At 39.4% G+C, this 25,665-nt stretch overlaps 1 protein-coding gene across 2 annotated transcripts in view; it reads right to left on the minus strand.

The window, feature by feature from the left end:
- Positions 1–25,665, minus strand: part of LOC103480019 (receptor-type tyrosine-protein phosphatase N2-like) — a 166,445-nt gene that overhangs the window by 89,479 nt on the left and 51,301 nt on the right. For both annotated transcript variants that reach the window (XM_008434755.2, XM_017309950.1), the window contains exon 11: positions 21,084–21,163. In XM_008434755.2, coding sequence (XP_008432977.2) covers positions 21,084–21,163 — 80 coding nt within the window. The remainder of the gene's footprint in view (positions 1–21,083; positions 21,164–25,665) is intronic.

Consider the following 25,665-nt stretch of genomic DNA (forward strand, 5'->3'; position numbering starts at 1 on the left):
AGCGTCTGGAGGAATGTTGTTGGATCCAACTATGTGTCTCTAACACACTGCTGATGCCCACATGCTCCGGCTGATGGTGCACCCCCACTGACTTTTCCTTTTTTCTACTGAGAGACTTATTTTCACCAAAAGACCAATGGCAGATTAAACAGACGACTCACTTCTGAACCGCTGTCTGATTATATGTTTAAAATTATATATCAGCGGGGCTACGGTAAGAAAAATATATATTTTTCAGTTTAGTTCCTCCAAATCCCAGCACAGTTTCCAGTCTGTAATGACTAAAATAAGCATTTCCACACTGGCTGCATGCCATTTAGTGTGCTTGTGAGTTGCTGTAGGTACAAATTATTCACTATTTTGTATTATTTCACAATGATGTCTTGAACAAAATATAATTAATTTTGTGAAAAAACCATATTGTCTTTATTTTGAATATCAATGAGGAGTAATTTTAGCTGATCCAGATGCTGCTGCTGCTGTTCTGACTAAAACCAGGAAGATAGAGACATAACACCAGTTTTAAAGTCCCTACACTGGCTCCCTGTAGCTCAGAGAATAGATTTTAAAATACTGTTGTTAGTTTATAAATCACTGAATGGTTTAGTCCAGACCCCTTAGATCTTCTGGTTCTGGTCTGCTCTGCATCCCCAGAACCAGAACCAAATGAGGAGAAGCAGCATTCAGTTTCTATGCACCACAGATTTGGAACAAACTTCCAGAAAACTGTAAAACAGCTGAAACACTGGGTGCCTTTAAATCTCAACTTAAAACTCACCTGTTTAGAGTTACTTATTTTTAATGTTTTTATCCTTACTTTTTATTTCTCTTTCTCACTGTTTCCTTTTTAATGCTTTCTTAAAATCTATTTCTCTTCCTCAGTGTTTATTCTATGTCACATGCTGTTTTTATTTTTTATTTTAATTATGTGAAGCACTTTGAAATGTGTTGCTGCTGAAATGTGCAATACAAATAAAATTTGATTGATTGGTTGATTGATTGATTCAGCCTAGTGGTGATGAAGACATCTTGCTGAAGTTGGGTGACTCTGAAGGACTGGACTGGTCAAAATACGGTCAAAACTCTAAATTTCTGATCACTGCCTTCTCAGTTTTACAGATAATGTTGTGAAAAACAGAAAATATGCTAATGGTAAGAGTCAGAGGAGAATGAGAAGACAAGTATGACATTAGAAAAAGATAACAGTAATTCAAACAACTGTTTAATAAAGCAATGCAGAGTAAAATCTCTGAACATGCAACATGATGACCCTTGAATAACAGAGGATCACAGCAGGCGCCACTAAAAACAGCAAAACTGAGGCTAAAATTTACAAGGTTCACTGAAGTTGGACAAGAAGAGATTGGAACGATGTTGCTTAGTTCAGTTCCAGATACAACAATCAGAGGGCAGATCAGAGCTTAAGCTAAAATATTTAGTTTAGACCAACTGATTTAGATGCTGCGATCCACCTGAGTAATGTTGTTCTTAATAAATGTGGAAGTTGAACTATTATGATAAAAGTAGGTTCTTAAGAAACAAAAATGAAGAAAATGAAGAAAAAAGGAAGTAAATGGGAGGAAAAACAAACAAAGACCAGACAACCATTTTCCCAGTGAATGTCAAGTTTTCAAATCCTGAAAATAAAACAAAAGAAGTTTCTTTAAACATCACAGCAAAGTTATGTCATTGGGAGCAAAACAAAAAGGAATAGGGTATGAAAAAAACCTTCTCTGCTCCGTGCAAAACCTCCACCCAATAAAAACTATCATACATTTCTAAATGCCCATCTCGACTTCACTATAATGCAACAGGGGGCATTTAGTTGCAGCAAAAGCTTTTAAAAGGGAGCAATTTAACGAGCAGACAGACTGACTCACCCGCCCTCACATCCACCTACTTCATTTTTCCTGTTATATTTTTATAGATCTTTAAAAAAAAAACTGCTATCAGAGACCAAACGAAGCGCAGAGTTTGGTGATGTCTTTCTCTGTGCTGCTGATCAGTCTGTCCTCTCAGTCCGAACTGAATCTGACCTTTTATACAGGCATCGCCATCCTGAGAACAGCTGCTCGGTCAGCTGCTCAGTCAGCTTCACAGAAAGCACAGAAATTAGAGAACTGATATTAGCAGCACAGTTTAGAAACCGGAGGCACTTTAGTGTTTTTACGTTTCACCTAGCAATATGTTTCAATAAAGATTTAATTAATGTTTGGATACTGAATCAACATAGAGAGTAATCTCATCTACATCATGCCTCTTAGACTCTTTCATATCCTGAATAAAACACAAATTCTCTCTCCTTTCCAGAACCTGGTTTGGGTTCTGGGGGAAAATATATCTGGCACTTTTAAGGACCTAAAACATTTATTACTGAGTGATTTGAAACTCATTAAGATTCATTTGTCTGTAGATGAAATAAGTCATAGTCATTGAACTGGTTTCTGTTTACTCTAATCTCCAGCTCTAAGACAATAAACAGCCACATATGTGGTGGAGTTACATCAGGTCAAAGGTCATCAGTCACTGGAAACAAGTCTGACAAATTTCAAGATTCACATTCCCAACACAAGTTTGTTTTTTGAACAGTTTAGGGCTTAAAAGAAAACTAACAAAGGAGAACCGTATTGAATAAACCCCAGTAACAATCGACCAGTTGACTTTGCAACACAAAGATGTGGATTTTACTGAAGGAACTTTTCCTGCAGTAGTTTTCTGGGACTGTTTTTGGATATACCAAGAATCATGAGCGGAGCAAAGATAGTAAATGTAAGAGAAACTTAATTTTAACCCCACTGTGGAAATGCAAAGGAATGATAGTGGGGATGAAATAAAGGAACCAGGAAATTGAGCCTTGGTAAAATAAAATAAAATAAAATTCAGGTTGAATTGAGAAACGTGCTTCAAATGAACAGCTTCTAAATGTAAAGACAATTATAGAAACTGCTTCTTTAACCCTGGCTCAACATCAACTGGACCTTCAGAAATGTCAAATTGTACATTGTTAAAAGTACAGAGCAACTCGACACACTGCATATCTAAACCTGACTGTAAATAATTAGTAATAAAAAGTCTGCAAGTGTTTTCCCTTTGTTTAGCAAGTCAACAACAAAACCTAAAAGATTAAACATGCACTTCTGAATGAGCCTTTTATCCAGACTGCACAACAACGACCATTTGCTTTCTTGCATGCAGTCAAATCAAGAAAACTTTGTCTTCTCAGGTAAAACATACAGCAATGACTTTGCACTGCACTTGTGTAGATAAAAAAAAATAAACACAGAAACAAAACAATCCACAAGAAATTATTGTAGTTTTCTGTACAGTCAACTGGAGTCTAAAAACAGTTAATATAAAGAATAAAAAATGGATTTTTAAAGCTCCTTTTCAGATGTTTACAGTTAGATGTATTTTAATAAATAAATTCATGCTTCCTTTTAGAAAATTGGAATTATAACCAGCATTTAAACGCTAATAATAAAAAAAGAGATTTCTTAAATGTTACTTTCTACCACTGCACACATAAAAATAGCACATAAAAGCAGGATTCAGCTTTGGCTCCACATGATTCTGGCCTGACAACAAGTAGAGTTTCAAAGCATGTCAGAAGGATCTATAAAAAATGAGCCGAATCTCAGAGTTATGATTCTGTTCAATATTCACACCTAGAAACAAGGCAGCGGCCTATTAAAGCTGCTTCAAACGAAGCTGCTTATCTTTTTAATTAGGCCGCAGGTTGTGAGTGAGCGATATTGCTCTCGGAGCTGATGTATACGTAATGTGGAGCGGTATTGATTGTGGGGAGAGGACGGCGAAGAGGCCCATTCAAGGTTCTAGCTCCGTGAACTGTTCAATACCGGAGCTAATAAATAATATCAAAGGCAAATCCTGGCTGAAGGTGGATGAGATGAAATCTCTTTATAATGCAAAACCCAGAGGTAGCGGCGAACAGGAGGGGAGAGGTAGCGTGAGCAGATATTTCTTTTTGCTGGGAGCCAGGGCGACAGGATATTGCAGGAGAGTGCAGCTGAAGAAACAAATAACCCGTCTTTCATCAATAGCAGATTAAAATGCAGACAGAAAAAGGAATAGAAAAGGCAGCCCTAATTATATTCTCTGGAGCTGGTGCTTTTTTCTGACTGTTTTGACACAGCTAATATGCTTTTCGGTGAATTACCCCCTCCCACACACACAAACAACGCCATCAACCTCCACCTCACCAGGTTATCTGGGTCTAATAGGCAATATGAGAAGCTATTTACACTTCAAGGTGCTAATGCAACACTTTCCTCAATCTTATTACCGTCAAAGTGATTTTCTCACCTGTGTGTTGACAAGTGAAATTAGACAAGAGTGTTTGGATAGCAACATTCCCAACATCAAACCCCAGCCTACAGGAGTTGGCTCCCTGGCCCTACTGGTCTATTACACTGGAGTTTACAACCACAAACTGCCTGTAAGGGACGAGATTTAAGAGATAGAATCCACATGATGATTCCTTAAAGAGTTTTTCACACAAAACACGAGGAAGAATACAATAATGTGTAATCGTGTCACACAGAAAACTGATATCGAAATAACATTTAAATGGAAAAATGTATTATGTTGATTGACCACAAAGTTGTAGATGAGTGATCAACTCTTACGTACAATCTGATTTTATCTGAAAAAATCAAAACCTACAGTTAAAAATATTTATATTTTGAACCAAGAGATGCCTGATATATTGATGTCAACATCAGTATCGGTCAATATTAATCAGTTTTTAGCATGTTGGTATCGGTCCAATAAGTATAACTGGGCGGATATTAACAACCAACAATGTTTATTTAAATCTTTTTGTGGTTTCTGTATAAGTTTCAGAATGTGGAAATGGCATCGATAAATATTGGTTATTGGCAGTAACAGCAATATTAATGTTGGATATAAATATTGGTCAAAATGTTTACCTTAAATATGTTTTACGTTACTTTAAATGGTAGCCTTGGAAGTTTACATTTTGTGCAGCCCGTTCTTGCTGCCACTCATACTTGGTGATGCCAGCATTTGCTAAAGTTTGAATTGAAACAACATCCATGTGTGATCATGTTTCCTCGGTTACATGCATAAAACACAGGTTTCCAATTGCATTGCTAACAGGATTTGGTGTGGCTAATGAATGAGCTAATCCTGCATGTTTCCTGACCTGAAACAGAAGAACATGTGTCATTCCTTATAGATCCAAATTCTTCCAAGCTCAATATAAAACTGCATTTTTTCACATTACAATTACAGTGCAAGCATCAACGCAGTATGAATGCTACCTCAGTAAAATTAGGTCTATTTTTCAGCTGCTGTGCAACACATTTCTTTCTAGTTCACTTTTTTTGTTTATCACATGCACACACAAACCAGTACAACATCTCCACCAGTTGGATAAATCTTTTCTGCAGGAGCAGTTTGAACTCCCCAGAATGCAAATTGAAAATTAAGGTGGACTTCCTTAATCTGCCGTCCTAATCCACCTCCAAAGTGAGAGGTAAAAAGAGAGGAACAATCCCTACGAAAGGCTCCATTAATTATACACAAAAAGAAATACTACAAAAGAGGGCCTGCTCTTTGAAGATACTGAGCACTAAATGTCACCCCAGAGCTTTTGAAGTTCTCGACTGGCTTTGTCTCTCATTTCTCCTCTGAATGAAACGAAGCGCCGCAGACAGACGCAGCCTGCAACGCTGATGGAAATTTTACCTTGTGGTTGCAATCCTTTCACAGACAGATGAAGAAAAATAATCTGCGCTCTGCCAGTAGTGTAAACCTGGGTTTTGCATGCATTTCGAACAATGTGTGAAAATCGACTTACTAAGTAAACCTGCAAATAAGATGTGTTTTCCGATTAGAAGCTGTTTGCTGGAATTCATCACTGTCGCAGAGTTGCAGGGATGTATTGATAAGTAATATATACTAAATCTGGCTCGCACAGACTGAATGTTATCTGAGAGTTTAAACATTTGCAGACGTTGCTGCAGAGTTATAAGCTATTACAGCTGCCATTCCTGATACTGGTGCAAAGTAAATATTATAAGGTCTGCTGAATTGATGTGAATCCATTGTCTTAAGGTATCAACTATAAATCATTTTATTACTCTGCATAAAAGTAGTGCGTCTGCAAAAATAGATAAAGGTAAATAATAAAATAGCATAAGCATACTGAATATAAAACGTAAAATTATTGAACCTTGGATTAAGGAGAAACGCAGAGGTTTTCTGTAGAATAGTGAAGGAGATCTTCAGTCTTACTATGTCATAAAGTTTGGATGTAATGCAGAAAGAATAGATTGTAGCTACCCGCATTCTAGGCACAAAGTTTAGATAGTTCCCAGTGAGGATTGGACTAGGCCAAGGCTGCTACAGGTTGCTGATCACCTCTGTGGTGTGCATGCACAGGGTGTGGAGACAGAGGAGGGATGGTTGTCTGGGCCTCATCTCTTTTTGCTTTTTCCAGTTAAATTAGTTCTTTTGGAGGGGAATGGGCTGAGGAAAACAGTAAAGTGGTCAGAAAGAACCAGTTCCTCTGAATCATGGGACTCAACTGGCCCAAGCCTGTTCGAGCCCAGTCTGACCCACTAATTAGAGACCAGAACCCACAGTAAACCCAACATATTTCATTTAAGATGTTACTAAAGCAGCGATACTTCTCCCATTTGTAGCTTCTGTTGAACATCTTTCAGCTCCAATTTGTCGCTTGTTGTAAGGGACAAATTGGAGTCAAGTGCAAATCTTCCGGGATGTGTGATTGATAGGAGCAGAGCACATTTATTGTTGTTACAGTCTAATGAACTTCTGCATCTTTATTTCTTTCTCTCCTCAACAGTGAAGCTGCCAACTCCTCTGTTTAGCCTATAAGTAGATTAGCAACGTTACATTGTGCAGTCTCATTTGGTTTCCTCTGTGCTGGATGTTGTGTGTTATTAAACGCGCCACAGAAGCCAGAGCCCAACCCGACCGTCAAGCAAATAATTTCACGTCGGGCCATAAATCTAAACTTCTCCTCTGGGACAGGAAACTCATACTAAGGATGCAAAGCCAACAAACCTGCAGCTACTATGTGATCGCATGTCGATACGAATCAAAACACGGTTCACACACCTTGCTGAACTTCTGCCATTCAGATTTCAGGCAGTGCTGCAGGCAAAAGGCTCCAACACAGCAACCGGGTGCAGAAATCGTTAATTAGCATGAGCCATGCTCCCCTTCGACCTGCTTGCCCTAATTTCCTCCAGCAGCACTAAATGCACTCAGAAGGTGACTGCAGGACTGAGTCAACTTTACAACGAAAAGAGAAACTGAATGTTCATATTAAGTTTAACAACCATATCATGCAGTGCACCACACCTAATGTGTTTTTAATCCTGCAAAAATTTGCTGCGTGTGTTTAGGAAGGATTTCTCATGAGACTCATTTCTTAGAAGTTGATAACTGATGAGACTTGGAGAGAATGAGCCGATTCCCAGAGGATTATGGGGGATGAACAGAAACATGGAGAGTTGACAGTGTTAGGATGGTTATGCAAGCTAAATATTTTCTATTTTCTGCGGAGAAATTCTAAATTAATAAACTATTAGCTGTGTACTGACTAAGCGCCTAAATTATTGATCTAATTTCCACACATCAAAGCTTTAATCCTGATTCTAAATGCAGCCAGAACCGGTCCTTAATGGGCAATCTTCATCCTCACCCTGATCTACTTTTCAGTGCAGTCAGGAACGAGCAAAGCCTGGCCTTTCTTCCTCCTTTTTTCAATTCTGTCCTCAGCTCCTTCTCAACCACCCTCTCCCTTTGTAGGTGAACGAAATCATGGGGAAAAAGGGAGCGACAAGGAGGCGCAGAGGAGGGAGCCTGACTAAAGAGAGGACTGAAAGAAAAAAGTTGAGGAGACGGCGGCGGCACTTGAGTGCAGTTGCAATCAAGGCCTGTGCGCCGCTCAAGAGGGGCCAATCAATCCAGCTGTCTGCCTCTACATCTCATCAGGCATTGTGAAGACAGCTAAAAATGAGCGGCTGGGGCCAGACAGGCTCTTCGTGCAGCTCAGAAGGCAACAGGCGACTTCGGTTCAGAGTCTGTAATAACAGATTCAGAGAAGAAAAAACCTCCTGAGTCTCAGATTTGGTCAAAATGCATGGAAAGATAACCGGCCTCTGGTTTACAGATGTGTGTGATGTGACACTTCACTAATTCATGCTCCCAATTTGGACCCAGTCAATACCATGGACTTAAAACAGGGGTGTCCAACGTGTGGCCCGGGGCCGATTTGTGACCCTTAGACTCATTTTGTGCAATTCAAGAAAGAGGCTAATTTTACCCGTCCAGCACAGGCGCTTGATGCAGACTTTTATTTGTAATCAGGGTAAATTACCAACATAACGTTCACATTAAGTTTAATAACTATATTATGCAATGCACCTAACGTCCACTGTACGAAATACAATGAATATTATACGACGTCAATTTTGTAATTTTCGTACAATGGAAAATGATATCACGAAATAATAATCTTTTTATAACCAAGCTTTTGTAATAAGTAGAGCCACATTTATTCAGAAACTTTTAGTGAAAATTGCTGCATCTGTGGTGAGATGAGGTCATTTCTTAGTGGGTATGAAACCTCATTTTCATAGCCATTAAAGATGAGGCTGAATCAACCAAATAACTGAAGAATGAAATGGTCAAAGGGCATAATGACCACGGTACTGAGACAAAAGGAACATTTTTAATATTGATTTAAACAGGTAACCAAACCGAAAATAAAAGGAAACCCAAACTTCAGATCCGTTCCTCATCCACTCTGCTGCTTCCACATTTTGCATGTTCCAAAGTGGTGACCAATTAATTCAGATGGAAAAATGAAGTAGCCATAGAAAACTAAGACGTCACTTAAACAGAACTTGCCTGACACGAAATAAATTAAACGTTCTCAGAAAATGCCACCTGGTGATTTCTGCAAGCAAAAAAATAATCCACGGTAACTTAAACCAAACCAAACCAACTTTATTTATAAAGAACTTTAAAACAACCACAGCTGATACAAAGTGCTGACATCTAACAGCTGAAAACAAATTAAAACATCATTTCTACCACAGCAGACATGAACGTTCTCACTCTCTGGCTCCAATGAGGCTATAAAATTCATTTTTGATACAGTAAAAAATGCCTTCATTTCATTTTTCCTCTAGATTTATACTTAAAATGGTTGAATAGAGCCTTTTATAATTGTTTGATGAATATTATAAATATGTATGTATGACAAAACAGTAAAAACAGATCAAATGTGTGAAATTCAGATGATACAGTGTATTTCTGCAGCGGCTTCACACAGATGCCACTTTATATTCTTAATGTATCGTTGTTTACTCAGTCCTGCATATGCATGTTGATTATTTCTCCGGTTTGTTTATTGTATTAATTTTGTCCAGTGACGCCACCACAGGACAATCTGGAATCTTAACATTTCAATTACATTGAGGGCTGATGCAGAAGAACCAAAGAAATTAATTTTTTAAGCATTTTCCAAACTAATATTGATGATAAACAACAAATGTGAAAACCTCTGCGGTGTCTTCAAGGCGATTCCATAAAAATGTGTTAATATTTCAGCAGCTGTAATTTTGGGGATATTATGGGTGCTATAAGTCATACTCTGTGGCAGAGAGGAAGCTTACAACCAAGAAAAATCAGCAGGAAGAAAATTGATAATTAGAAACCGTCATCAGGCCGACATGCTGATTAAATCTGAGGATATTAGAAAAATTCTCTACAACGACTTCACTCTGCGCGTTAAAAATGTATATTAAATTATTCAAGTTCAGTGCTAACAAGTTTCAGAGAGGACAAGGCTTGTTCTTCTGTTCAGCTGAGATCACAGAGGAGATATAAATTATAGGAAATACAGAAGAATTTAAATTAGGTGATAAATAATAGATGCAGCAGAGAGACACCTCCACACTGTACTGTCGTACCGAATGTAAGAGATGATGTCATTCACGACCTGATCACATTCAAGTTGAGAATCGGTTCTGGTCACATCTGTAGGCTTAAAGTATGGATTTCCATATGTCCCATATGGATGAAGCATGGATTCCAACTGCAGGATTTTACAAAATAAAGGTTTTTTTTAAAGCACTATGAAGAAATAAAACACTTATTCTTTGTGAGACACGTGATCAAACTCATCAACTGGCATTGTTTTGTAAGCAGTTTGCAGCAGATTTAGACATGCACGTGCAGAAATGAATTAAATCATTGAAAAATTATTCATGTAGTTTAAAAAAAAAAACTCATGATAGATTCAATACATTGTGACATATTTCAAACACTTTTGTCCATTTCTCTGAATGTTACATAAAATCAACAAAAGATATTCAAATGCAAACTTTAAGCCTGCATAAAAAAGCACAGTATGCACAATCAATAATGGGTTGCTGTTCTTTTTTGCATGAATTACATTATTGGATTCTGGTGCTGCTAACGCTAATCCTTTTTTCCTAAACAAATCTTTCTCAGATACATAAATCTGAACAGCTTTTTAGCTATTTTTTTCTCTTTTGAGGAAAGTTTCACTGACTATTGGACAACTGTCAAATCAGCAGGTTTCCTCATCACCGGTCGGCCATATTGTAATATTTCTGCATTAGAAATCCTTTCTGTCACCAGAGAGACTTTGTGTTACTAATGCCTGTAACATGGGCTTTCCTGCAGGTGTATGCACAGAGAGGCTGACTGGTTGGACTGGACTCGTTATGCAAGTCAGGCTGGTATTTGGAGGAAGTTGGTGATGCAGCAGTTCAGCAGGAAACGGTGTTGAAATGTGACCAGATCATAAAATAGAAGTTTACTTGAAATGATCACAGAGCATCTCTGATGGTGAAATCTGGTCAGTCCAGTCTGGTTTTGAGTCAGTCCTCTGCACAAACAGCTTCCATGTGTTTTATTGTTGCGAAAACTTTCCTGTAAATCCACAGTTTCCCTCCCTACAAGCCCAAGATGGCCTGAAGCTGGTAGAACATAACCTTTGAAGGATTATTTGAAGTGGAAAAATGTGTTTCTGTCTGATGTTGGAAAATAAAAAATAAAATTCTGAGCAAGTCGAAAAACAGCAAACCTAAAAAGTACCGCTTGTCATTTGGTGAAAATCCTTTTTCCTATCATTTAAAGATCTCTTGGACCAACTAATATTATAAGACCAATTATATCTGGTCAATTTTCTAGTGCAAATATCTTAGTACACTTCAAAAAAGACAAAACCAACATAAGTAACCTTTCAGCAAGATACAGGAGTTTGTTTTAAGTCCATAATTCCTTAATGTTGATTAAAACATTACAAGTTCCACTGGCAGATCATTTTACTTAAAGCATGGAAAAAATTACTTGGTATAAGTGAAATTATCTGACAGTACTTCTATAAAATGCTAAAAAGTTATTTGTAAAAATTAGTTTTGTCTTATTCCAAGTGTATTAAGATATTTGTACTAGAAACTAGACAAAAGTACATTTTTTAGTGTAAGTGATCAGTGGCCTAATGTGATGTCGTGTGAATGGAAGCTTGATTTTCAGAGGGCTGATTTGGTCTTCACTAGAAATTTAGGCTGAAATATAATGAAATATAAAAACTGAGGTTGTGTTATTCAACAATAAGCTTAACTAATTTTACAGAAAAGCCTCCCTAGCAGCTTTACTCTCTGCATAAGCACAGACCTTTGAGGTAAGACATCTTGCCCATTTCCGCTCTGAGAACTGTTCCCTGCTGTTGTACAAAGACGGTTACACAAACAGCACAAATCATCATTAGAAAGTGTGAAAGCTGCAGCAGAGTTTAGCACTCCCACATCTCACGTACAAAAATGCATCGGTGCTGGCAGCCGAAGCCCGTCTCCTTCCTTCCCGACTCGGTAGCTGAGGGAATGATGTAAAAGCGATGCAAGCGCGAAGCCAGCTTTTGCTACAAGGTGGCCATCTGGGCGAGGTCTGCCAACCCCGCTGTGAACGTCAGGAGTTCGGGCCAACTCGCAGAGATCCTGCCAGCTGCGAGAGTGGGAAAGGGGGCTGTTGGTGCCAGCGGGCCCGTGCCAACGACGGGGGAAACGGGGCCGGCTGGATGGTTGAGTGGCTGGCAGGGCGGTTGCGGGGTTGGCTGGGGGGGATCACGCCGCACCGCTGTGCAAACTCCAGCTCGGCACAACACCTGTGTCCCTCCCCACTCCTTCTCCGTCCAATCCCTCCCTCTCACTTGACGGCAGGACTCGCAGATGCTTGCAAAGCTCCTGAGGATGGTGGAAAGCTTTTCCACTTTCTCTGAAGTCGGACCAAAATAACCACAGGTGACTCTGGATCAGCGGAGCTCTGGAAAGCTCAGATGAGGCATCTTGCAATTCAGACGACGACGCAGAAGGTAAAAAGCACAGCGTGCATGTCAGAGAGCCGCATCACTAAAAACAACGGGACCCCTCCCCCCGTCCTTCCCTCCCTCACTCACCATTCTGATTCTTTTCTTTGGCAACAGGTGAGAGGAACCGCTCGAATCAATAAGCCTTCGGCAAGCGATGAAAACTGATTAGCAGGTGAGCTGAAATGAAGTTAACTGAAATGGATTTGCCAGCTCCTGTAGGGCACCGGGAGACGCTGGACGGATCCCAACGCCAGAGCTGTTTCCAATGCAATCACGCAGGCAATCAATGGGAACAATTAAAGGAGTTCCAGACAATGACGACGATGACACAAAATCATTCGCTGCTGTTAATAATGACAGCACATGTAGGCAGGCTGTCGAGTGCAACCATTAAACGCTTTCCCTGAAACTTTTCAGATGGAATGATATTACTTAAATTAGATTCAAAAGAAGCAGGAGTCACGTGTTTCAAACTGTGAACAGTAAATGCATGTTTAAAGGGGCATCATTATGTGTTTTCCAGCAACATAGTCCCATTTTACAGCATTAACAAGTAACTGTGTTAACTTCAGTTAAAATGCTTTAGTATTCAAACTTAAAATAAATTTTACTTCCTAATTTAATGCCTTCAAAATAAGTCTCTGTCTCTCTAAAAACTCCTGCTTTTTCTGAAACTCTGCCTGCAGAAAGTCATCACAACATGGCTCCTCTATTAACCCTTTAACAGAATCAGAATTTACTGTCATCGTACAGAAAAACAACTAAATTAGTTTCAGTACAGCCCATCAATAGAAAAACAAAAAGATAAGCATGAAACCTAAGCAGACAGGTGCCAGAACAAAAGTTTTACCAGGTTTGCCCTGAAAAGTAGCTCATATAATGAGCTCAGCAGATGTGCATTTCCACCAGGTGTTTGCTAATTGCTGCTGGCTAGTCTGAAGGAGCTGAGTGGAGCTGAATGCTGTCCTGGGAGATTAACGGACTTCTCAAACATGCATGAAAAATCAATGAACCAATCCATGCATGTTTTTGATGAAGGAATAACATTATAACACAACATAAAGAAAAATAAATAGATTTTACATAACACTTCCCCTTTAAGAAATGCAGAAAGTCTCCCTCAAGAGACGACCTTTAAAGGCTGCACTTTCCCAGCATGCACTTTGCAGGAGAATGATAATGGCTATGATGAGGACCTTTGAAAGGCAGTGCTGCTGCCGCTCTCTCCAACTCTGAGATAAGTTGAAATTGTCTGTAATGACAGGATCCGGGTGCTGTGGGCTGACAAAGTCACAGAAAGACTTCCAGCAAAGCAGCAACACGCAATTTTAACGCATTACTTAGCCATAATTACGGCTACATTTCCTCACTTTGTTATGACACACAAACTGGTGAGGCACTGGTGCGAGAGGAGAGATGGCCCCCCGTGGGCTGAGGGCCGCCACATCAATACCGAGGAGAAGGGAGGTGGATGAAACGCATTACTTTGACCTAAAGAGCTCAGTAATCACATTTGGCATTTTGACAAGTGTTTAGCTGCAGTGAAGGTCAGTTCTGTCGGCATACGAGATCTATGCTAATCCAGTCAGACTGAAGAAAAAGGAGAAGAAGCTGTGAGGAGGAGGGAGGAAGAGCCGGGATGCAGCTGATAGAACCTGGACAGCTCTTCACCTCCGGGATCGACCTCATGAGCCCGCTGAGGCGGCGGAGAGATCTGTGACTGGAGCCGGCACCAGAGATGTTCACAAGTCATTTTTTACAAGTCAGAGTCGAGTTTCAAATGACTGAAAGTAACAGGCTTACATCAGATGCATCCCAAAAGTCTTCAAGTGTAAGGAGTTCAGATTCATTTATCCAGTGGGCTAACTTAGTTTGATAACATCTTGAAAAAACTACACTTTATACACTGACAGCACATAAAGAATCAGGAAGTACTTTCATTTGGAGGAAGTGTAAATGTGGTGACACAAGAAGAAAATGAAAGGCTTACACTATGTAATGCACCTAGCAACTACGGTGGCTCAGAAGGGTCAAAAAAGCCACAATGAGGTTTTGTTGATCATGCAAAACCAGTTTATTATGTTCAGAGTCACTCAGTTCCACACATCTGAAAACATGCAGCGACATCGACTGCCTTTGTCTGGATTTGGCTGATAAAAACTAAATATGAAGGGAAATCCTTACATTTCAATGTAATTTGGATCTGTTTTTTGAAATGTGCCTTTAGATGCAATAAAATTATGTTACAATCAAACTCCTATGTTAAAAAATCAAGTTAAAAATGCACAATTCTTGCATTTATGAGATCAGCCTAAAATGTAAACATTTTATTGGCCTTTTTTATTGGCTTTATTGGAGAGGTATAAAAAACCTGAAGTGATTTTGTGAATGCAAAGAATATGACCATGACTTGAGGGCAAATACATAATACATATTCAGGAATATTAACGTTGAGAAAGCTAAAGGACAAAAAAAGGTCTGGACTATATCAGGAAGCTTTTGCTAATGTGATCTACCCCAAATTCCCTTTCCTGAAGAAATATGAAAACTACTAAATCACGATGTGGTTCCAACGTTTCGTCCGATATTTTCAAATCAACCGTTCGACGCGTCAAGTAAAAGCAGAAACTGGAAATCCAAGGCCGATCGCTTAAAGCCGGGATGAAAATGATTGGAGGAACGATTTTTAATTCGAGTGAAAGCAGAAGCTCTTCTAACGGTCAACGATCCCTGGAGAGGACAGCTTTGGGGCATTTATGAATAACTCTCCTCACACAGAGAGGCGTCATTAGCATGTTTTCAAAAACAACTGCTGGTGGCATAAAAACGGCAGAAGTCAGGCCAGCAGACGGAGCCGGGACGAGGCCATGTCAGCTGCTCTCTCCTGCTTTAAGTGCTAATTGAGCTGCCCACCGTCCTGACCCTGACCCCCGGCCTATTCACGGGGTCCCGTTCTCACGGCCGAGACGCACGGCTGGAAGCAGCCTCTGGGTCCTCCACCCACCCTTCGCCGGACAATGAGGGTCACCACCTCGCTGCCCACCATCTTGACATCCACCCCCACATTTGACAATGGCCCCCCGGTGGCCCCAGAGCAAACCGCTCCACTCCAACCCCACCACCACCCACCACAATGGGTGGAGGCGCGTGACAGAAGCGGCATCACGGATGCTTAAAATGCAACTCCAGGTCCGGTCAGGAGAGGAGCATTAATCTGACTTTTTTTGGCTGCTTGGGGCCCCGAGGTCACAATCAGTTCATTGTGAGAGGAAGAGCAATTCGTGCCACGAGTTAAGAGAAACGAGGCTCTTAAACAGGCTGAACAACACAATGTTTTTCTAAGACACCCAAAACATTTTGGGAATTTAAAATGCTCCTTTATTGGTTTCATGTCAGACAGAGCAGACGTGATATGAAAGAAGATGAAACATTTACAAATAAAAGGTACAAATCTATAGATGCACTTTAATAATCACTACATGAAATATGTTTCATCATTCTGTAGATCTGGAGATGGTAACGTTCACTTAAAAAGATTTAACTGAATTCATGTTTTTGGTTCTTCTGGGCTTTATCTGTTTGTAATGACATTTTTTTGAAGATTTTAATGGGAAATTTCTTCCATTTAAAGCTAAAAAAAAAGCGAATGAACTCAAACTTGGAAGTTCACATATTTTAGTAGAACTTTTGTTCCATTTAACTTGTAATATGGCATCATATGAAAGAAAAAAAGATCTTAAAAAGTGAATACGTCTTTCCAAATCAACTTATTAAACTTATCACAAGCAAAGCTCTTTAAAAAAAAAGGAGGGTAAAACTTTGAAAAGAAATCAGCTTAAAATATTTACAGTTTGTTCAACCCACCTGTGTAAATTCAGCTGATTTTAGCATGGCAGGTTTTTTAATGTAATTAAAACAAGACAATTAGGAAGATAAACACATTACATTACATTTAGAAAATAACTAAAACCAATTTCCCAGCATCATTAAAAATAGAAATATTGTGGAATAAAATGTGAATTTATTTGTAAAGTTTTCTACACATAAACTTTGCAATTAAAAGTTATTTCCTTGTCATGTGTTGTTTTAATTGGAAGGAAAAACTTTGGACAAAAGCCAAGTTTCAAACAGAAATCAGAGGAAAAAGCAGAAACATTTTCCATGTAAAACTTTTAATATGAGCTCAGCAGAAATAAAACTTTGATTATTTTCTAAACTATAAATCATGAATCAAATTGAAAATCCCAGTGTTGTTTAAAGCGTGGCTCGGGGGCCACTGCGGTTCAGAAATGAAACTAAATTGGCCCTCCAGTAAACAGAGCTGCAGCTGCTTTTTGTACCCGTTTGTTCTTTTCTACTTTGTTCCACAAAGTATTGCTGAGCAGGTAAAAAGAAAAAAACTCACAAAATTTTGCAGCACTTTAATTGGAAAAAGAAGTGCCACCCTCAGGACTTTCAGTCGGCTGATTTTGGCCGACAGGCGAAAAGTTTGGACCTCACTGTTCACTGCATCAAACCTTCAGACCTGTCAGCTCTTTTCCTTTTATCATAATCAAACATCTTTAAAGGCTTCCAAGCGTAAAGGAAAACCAACATCTTTTTCCATCTTACTGCTCAGCTCCCCTCCGACCCTCAAACATGTCTTGCTGATATATTGGCTGAGATTACATCAAATAAAAACTAAATCATTTGCAGCACAGCTGCCAAATGCTTAAACACACCAGTTTGTGTCAGAACACGCGGCCGTCCGGTCCTCCCTGTGCGCCGCTGAGCGACCATAAATGATGATAAAACGACATCATTACAATGGCCATGTTAAGCTTAATGTTTTAGAAAACCTCTATAAAACCCAGAGACGGGGGATGGAGGGCTAATGTACCCACTGCAAAGGATTGATATTCTGGTTGAATATGACAAACGACACTTTAAAGACGGAACCACCCACACCATTGCACTTTAGCCGAGAGGATGCAGTATTTCATCTGGAGCACGTTCTGTCAAATGTTTGCATTAATGGCAATCGAGGCTCATCCGTGACCCTGCAGCGCCACACGAGAACGCCAACAATGGCACTTAAAAGCGGAGCGAAGCGGATGCAGCCGTTGCATAATCTCCAGCTAAAATAAAAAATAATTTGAGGAGGATGGAGGGAGGCTGAGGGGAATTTAGTGTGTGTGAAGAGATGGGACTGCAATTATCAAGCAGGCATAAAAAGAACAAGAGAAACAGACAGTGAGCTACTGATGTCGTTACTTTGACAGACCCACTTTTCCTTGTTCAGGTGAAATGATGGCGTGTGTTTGTGTGTTACACTGAGGGAATATCAGCAAAGTCTCTCTCTGGACTGACAGCTCGGCTAATGGCAAACGTTCCTCCTTTCTGTACTCCCCTCTTCATTAACACCCCCTCTCATTACAGTGACTCACCCAGCAGCTCTGTGCGTACCCTCACACACTCCCACACACCTTTACAGCGTCTCCACAGCTGGATTCCAGCGTGGAAGATCGCTACGGTCGCTCTACACCATGCAGAACTGCCGGAATGATGCTGGCTTCACAGAGGATTACTGAGGAGTTCTTAAAATGTGGCAAAGAGGAAGCGTGGAAGGATGTTGTTCTGGGTTTCATCTTCCATTTCGTTTCATCATGATGTCTAAAGCTGCATTCACACCAGTCCTGCTTAGTCAGCTTTAATCCAGCTCCAGTCCGTTTGCCTAGAAAGTCCGGTTCACTTGTTGAGGTGTGAATGTGTAATCGAACTAAAAAGTTTGATCTCAGTTTGATTAAAGTGAGCTCTGGCGCGGTGTGAACACCAAGCGGACTGGAGACCGCTCCAAAGGCAGGAAGTGGACAACAGCACCGGGCATTCTGGGTAAATACAACAAAACAAACACACAAGTGTAAGAAATGTCTTCTCTTTTACCAAAGACAAAAGACAACTGCTAAAATCTGGCATGAATCCTTTTTTGTTTCCATTTTGTGAAGAAGAAAGTTGCGCTCAGTGTCTTCAGAGGTTAATGTGTCGTTCTTTTGTCATTTCCTTCCATAGTTCTCGGTACAGCGCCCCCACAGGCCAGGGGCTGAACAGGTTTTCAGTTAGTTTGACGCTGTAGAGCGAAAGAGAATCACAGCAGCTGAAAATGTAACAAACGTCCCCAATCGGACGAGTCTATCAGACTATCAGGTGGAAAAAGGCTCTAAGATTTTTAGCTGATGGGGTTGTAATGCTGACCTTGCGTCAATCAAATGCAAAATGCATACACACGCACGCACACGCACACACACACACACACACACACACACACACACACAACTGAATCTTTAGCTCTCTGAGCTTTGACACTAGTTTCAGAAATCCAACTGTGACGTTAATACGGTGAAATACAACAATCAGCCTCAACATAACAAGAGTCTATTTTTTTATTTCAAACTGTAATCTGGAATTTTCTCAGCAGACAGTAAAGTTTATGAATAATACAAGTCCTCTCTTCTAGTACCAGTGTATTTTACTCCAGTAAGCCATGTACTGCTGGTGTAAAACATAATGGTAGTGAACGGAAGAAGCTTAAAGTCTTAATTCCACAACAATAAAGGACGTGCTGTACTGGTTTAGCTGAACAGCAAAACATTAATGTTTGGTCGTAAAGAAAATGCAACACGTAGATTTATGAAAGCTACACACGCTGGCCATTTTATTAGGTACACCAGTTCCCTTGAGTGTGGTTTAGCCAAACCACATTGTGGCAGCTGAATACTTTTGGGTATCTGGACACTAAAAACATCTTCAAGTTCCAACCAAGTAGGAAGAAATGAGATTTAAGTGACACTGAGTGTTTCAGAAACTGTTGAAATATTATCATTTTAAATATAGTATATTTTACAGAAGAGTTTACTGTATATATGTTTATGTATGTTCTCTAAGATAATTTTTTTTTCCTTTTTTACACTTTTGAGAATCAAAAGTGTAAGAAAAGTTTAAGGTGAATACATTCTGATTGCTAAACTCAGAAACTTTCCTCCAGGTAAGCATCAAACATCAAACATGACCTGATTGTAAGTGCACCATGCTGGAAAGTTGAGAGCAGCTGATTCAGGTATTATTCCTGCAGGTAACTGCAATCAGTCTGCGATGTTCATGTTCAGGCTTCGAATCTGAGCTGGGAAAATGGAGCAGATTGCAAGCACTTTATTTAACGTACCACAGTACATCTGTCTCTTTAATGCAATGGATTAAATTACTGAAAGTTCAAGAATAAACAGAGTTTAGCAATTTTACATGTGCTTATTTTGCATTATTGTAAGACAGAGGTTTTATTTGAATCCTGCCTTGTACGGTAAAATTATAACAGTTTTTGTTTTGTTGTTCTTTTTTAAAAGATTTGTGATTTTCCTGTAGAATAATGCCAACAGACTCAACGTTTTACATAAACCTTCACTTCTATTTGGTAAATGTCGCTTAGCAAGCTGAACCTCAACCACATGGCCGGAGCTTTGCAGCAGCTTCTGGCTCAATCCTGTCAGGATGTTTGATCCAGCTGATCGCTCAAGGCAAAATTGGTCAAAGTTGTCCATTATTTCCAGGTTTCCACCATTTGACACAAACTGTAAGTGTTGTTTGGAAGAAAAAAGTCATGAACAACTCTGAAACCGACAAACTCAGGGAAGGCATTAAGCTGCCGGGCAAGAGAGAAACTGCTGCTCCAAAACGGAAACTTTCCAGTGATTGAAACTTCTAATGACCAACATGGACAGGTCAGTTTCCTTCTGGAGAAAATGTTAATGTTTGAGAAAAAGCTAAAGCTAAATAGCCACAGAGGTGCAAAGTATATTCAGAGATGTGGAGGTTGGGGTTTCAAACCAAAGAACAAGACAGTAAACCTGTTATTTTAACTTAAAGCTACAATTCTGACCTTATATGTCACCTCCACATCCATGACGAATGTATGTAAACTTCTCACTGAAACTGTGAAAGTCCGAACAAACAGAATAACCCCAAGTCTGTCTGAGTTAGTCTGTAAAGAGTTTTCTGCTGCTTTCACCAATAAACAGAAGCATGAAGAGTTTTAGGAGATCTTTACTGTGCGAGAGAAAACGAGCAAAGGACGCAGGAGAGGAATGTCGTATCATTTTGGGTCTTTAAGAGAATTTATAAATGGTTTGTTAATCAGAACAATCACCAGACTCATTTCCCCACGATGTTGTGGGTTTTGTCGTATTATGTGCCAAAACACAAAATTGTTCAAGTTTCTAGTTCAAATCTTATTAACTTAAAACAAGCTCTTGTTTTTTGTAAAAATAAAAAAAAATAATAATTGTAAGTTACTTTGAACTAAGATATTTGTACCAGAAACAAGTCCAGAAAAACGTGGCAGGATCTTAGAGTTTCTGCAGGGTGGATGTGTTTGGATAACTAATGAAATAAGTCCTAAATAATTTACCATATCAAGCCACATCAAACTAAAATAAACCGTTTTCCTGATAGCAAAGTGTAAGTCTGAAAATGAAGGGACACTGGCTTAAGGAAAAACCAGTAAACACTGAGGGGGCAGCCACTGGTTTAGAGAAAGGCCCACAGGGGCCCACCGGGGCCCCAGGTGCAGCAGCGAGCCGGTGATAATGGGCCGTCTTCTTCTTTGTCAATATAAAGACGGCATCAGACCTACCAGCCACGTTGGCCACATCTGCAGTGCTGACGTTCTGGGAGTTGCGGCTCACTTTGAAGGTCACGGCCGGTCCCACCACCCTGCGAGACACAAAAACACACATCTGAAAAGCTTTACAAAAGACACACTTAGAATCCATTTCCCTGTGTGGCTTTGTATTGTTGTTCAAAGGGAAAAGGAGCTGTGCTCATTAAGGTTCAGCTAAACATAGCGCTTTTAAAAAAAAAGGGGGTAAAAAGCATTAACCTGTGGCAATCCTTTAGGCTACTGCAATCCCCATCACCGCCGAGAGATAACCTCCTGAGTCTCAATGCAATGCGTCTGCCAGCATTTAAAACACCAGAAAATAAAGATAAGGCGGCCGAGGATGCAGTGGGAACGCATCGCAGGAAGCTGCTTTTTTCAGACATTTAGAGCAGAATGGTTCTCTGATGTGCATTACAGAGACAGATGTAAATGCATTGATGTCCAAAACCGTCAGAGAGGATAAGGAACAGCAACGTTTGCGCCCCCATCTTCCCTCTAGCATCTATCATCAATAATCCACCTGGAATCGAAGCAGAGAGGGAAACTGGGTGGCCAGAGCCGAAGCGGGGTCTCCCGATGTGATTAACCTTTTGTTTTTCTGCTGTAATTCAGATTAAAAGCTCAGCAGGAAGGAGCATTAGAGAGTTTCCCCTGCAGGATGCATTCTGCACCACGATAGGAAGCAACTTCTACTGTAGCAACAGAGTTAGAAAATACGGTGACATCGCCGTCCAGCCGGTGCTGGAGAAGAAAAAGCTCCGAATGTGTTCGGCGCTGATGGATCTGAACCGTTTTCAGTGCGGGGGTTGAGTGCATTTTTCAGGACTCTTCAGTTCAAACAATTAAAGTAAAAGGGTCTGCAAAATAATTAAGAGGTGTGCACAAAATAAAAGCCCCGTTTTTGTCTTCACCACAATCCAAACTTATTAGGAAATGTTTTCATTCCCATCGCAGTGATTTTCTTTTTCCAAGTTATTTTTAATCCAAATAAAGTTGCAAACAGTCAAATATCTTCAACCAACTCAGAACAGACAATAAATGGACCAGTTTAATTTTAAAGGCTTGATTTTTATGCATTTTCTTCTTAATATTGCACATTACTGTAGTTATACTCCAATCACAGAATCATTAGGAATCTTCTGGAAGAAATTATTTTACCTTGAGTTCATCATTTTAATTCTGTTTTTTAACCAATGTGTTAAATTCAGCAGTCTGAAGTTTTCTGGCTGATTGACGGATGATTTTTCTATGTTTGAAAAGAAAACCATGAAGACCAGATTTAATAAAGTTACCGTTCATAAGAAATAAAACTAACAGACTTTGGCCAACATTATTTCACATTAGTTTGTCTGGATTCTTTACAGAACTGGAGCAAAAATAAATTACATGAGAAGCTATGAGCCAATTAATACAACCATTTTTTAATGTAAAAATTTTTACAAATTTTTAATTCATAAATTAATGCTTCTTTCAAAGCACTCTTACTGAAAAGGCATCAAATGAACAATAATTCATATTTTCACAATATTAGATTCCGCGTTTAGCTACAATTCACTTCAATAGTAGTCTTTTGTTAAGATATGGGAGAATAACGTGTTTCCAAACTGTCGCAGAGTGCGGTTGATCCAGGTTTGACCAACGCGGATCAGCTGTTTGGGATCAACTTGGGTTGATGAAACCAACGCCGTGTTGGCACCGGGTACCAAACACAACGGATGTAAGCTAAACGAGCTGAGAACGCTGCAGGCGTTACCTGGACGTGTCCAAGATAAAATATCTACAGGGAAGTAACTTTGGGTCATTTAGAGCCCAGACAGGAACATCCTGAACCATTTCCAACCCATATGGGTCCCACGATTGGTCCGATTTTCCACCATAAACTGCAGAAGCCAAACAGAACAAAAAATGCACATTTTTTTCTTTCTTTCCAACTTTCTGAGCTAACTGTTGATTAGTTTGCTTTTGCAAATGTCTGGGATGTTTGGGCAACAATTCAATCCCTGCCCTCATGTAATGTGTATTTTGTATTGTTTTCTTTGGCCCTGAGGCCAACAAATCAAAGAAATGGTCATGTTGTTGTTAATGCAGCTGTGATCTTATAGTATTCTAATCTTTAAGGTAAACTAATTAGACAGAATATAATTAAGGCACCGCAAGGGGAAACTTAACAAGGCTAAGTGCTAAAAGAAATGTAAAAATACTCCACTTTTGGCTGCTCATTAAACGTTCCTTGGATTTGTTTGTTTCCACACCTTCCTCCACGTATGAACATTGCTGCAGAAGAAACAAACATGACAGAACGTCCGATTTCAGCCTCCTGGAACACAACAGTTCATTTTCTTTGACCATTTCTCCCTCTTCTGAGCACAGAGGCTGATTTATTTGCCACATCCAGGAAGCGATTCATCAGCCAGCCCAGGCGAAGACTCAGAGTGCGATGAAGAGGGAAAAGGAAAAAAACCCAGTCGAGTTGAGATTATCACATGTCCATATGTCGGCCCTGGCTACCAAGGGCAGCAGCGGCACGGAGGTACAACATCGACTAAAGCTCATAAATAACCTCACGGGGAAAACAGATCTCACCGAAGATCACTTCTTTACTTCTATCGCTCATATTTATCATTTAGGGAAAAAAATACACGACTGCCACATGCTTGGAAACATATTAACAGCTATGTTTAACTCTAGTTTGTTCTATTTAGATTAGAACTATTTCAATTTATTGGAGACAAATTAGCATCTTGATGTTTAAAACATACATATATCTATATATATTTTATTTACAAAAACAAGTGGTTATGATTTTGATAGTATTTGACCCCAGAATGAAATCATGACCTCCGTCTTTGTCTCAGCGCCGTTTGGAAAAATGAATAAATAAACCTTTCCCCACTGTACACAGATTCAACACAGTGGAACAAACAAAGGCTGCTTAATTAAATTCATAATATTTTTAATTGGGAGCAAAACAAAAACAAAGGACTAGAAATATTACAGTGAAATAAGTGATGAATTCACAAATATTCCTAAATAAAACTACAAAAGTCAGGCTCAACTCAAATTAAGACTTTATTTGGCACATTTGGTGCCAAATAAACTAAGAAATAGGACAAAAGAGCGCCACCTGTGCCTCCAGTTAAGGTAAAACGGTTTTAAACCTGCGGCTGGAAAAATAGATCTTAAGCAGTCAACTGCAAAATAATTATTAAATATTTTATTTTGTAAAAGAAAGTTGTGTATTTTGTAGCAAAACACTGGATGAGATCAATATTTGTAGATAAAAGTAGTTTCTAATAAACTTTTTCAACTTTTTAAATCTTAAGAGTCAGAAATCCAAATTTCTTTATTATTTAGTCCGACTTATAAGCACAACATTTTTACATACACCTGGATAAAGGAGAAATTCTCAGCCATTTTATTTTACAAGGTCACCAACTTCAACTCAACTAAAACATATATGACTGAATTGGAGCCCATATGAATGATTTCACCCAACAATCCTCCGACATTGTTGAGGATCCGTCAGTCGTTTGTTCTTCTCATTATCACAGGCAGGAATCTGCCACCTGAAGTGTTCAGTGTTGGTGTTTCTGAATTGTTGGAGGCTCTGCAGACCTCTGACAAAAGCAGAATTGTTTAAATCACTGCAAGAAGCTGAAGGACGACCTGCTGCTGGCGTTTGTGGCTGGTTGAACGCAACAGGCCGTTTGCACATTAGATGCATTTCTCTTCATATCGGAGCAGTTTATGCTCAGCTTGATGTCATTTCACACATGTGATTAACTAAATGAAGAGGGAGAAATGTACGTTATTAGTGTTGAAAAATGTTCCTCACAATCTAAATCTACGTCAATTTATGTCAAAATCCAAATAAATGGCCAAATCTTAGATTCATGTCAATTATGAAAATAACTGTTTTTTTATTGCTATAGTATTTATAAACCTGGACTTTATTCATTGGAGCGATGTCCCCACTATGTTTGGTACGTTAAAGTTTCAAGACCAGATTTGCCAAATGGTGCGTAAACAATTTAAACGATTCTGAGAGGAAAAAAAGTTTATATTTTTATTTTTCCAGAGTGCTCTAATCCTCTTCCACAGCAAAGGCTTTATAAGGCTGAAGCATTTTAAAAGTAACAGTCTGAAATGTAAAAAATGTAATGGAGCTGTGGAAAGATTTTTCATCTCTAATGATTGTCTTTTAATTTACGAGTTGCATCTTAATATTTTAGTAAACTGCTTCTGTTCACCCGTCCGTTTCCTGAGCTCTTCTGAGGCTGAACTGAGTGGAAATGGTTTTGTTTCCCAGCCTGAGCAGACGTGGTTTTTTAAAACAAACGGTGAAGATGTGACTGATGAAGACATCCTGTAGTTACCGGCCTCATCCTCTTCAGTCTTCATCGTTTTCACATCCACCCAGTCGAGGCCCGCTCTCTCCTCCTGGTGGCGGCTCTCTGATACGACCCCTCAACTCAGACAGACATTACATCACCCCGGCACTCATGTTTGGAAAAAATACAAAATAAAAAAATGTAAAAAATAAAACCTCTGGTCT

Source organism: Poecilia reticulata, linkage group LG17 (genome assembly GCF_000633615.1).
Source record: "Poecilia reticulata strain Guanapo linkage group LG17, Guppy_female_1.0+MT, whole genome shotgun sequence".
In the NCBI taxonomy this organism is placed as follows: Eukaryota; Metazoa; Chordata; class Actinopteri; order Cyprinodontiformes; family Poeciliidae; genus Poecilia; species Poecilia reticulata.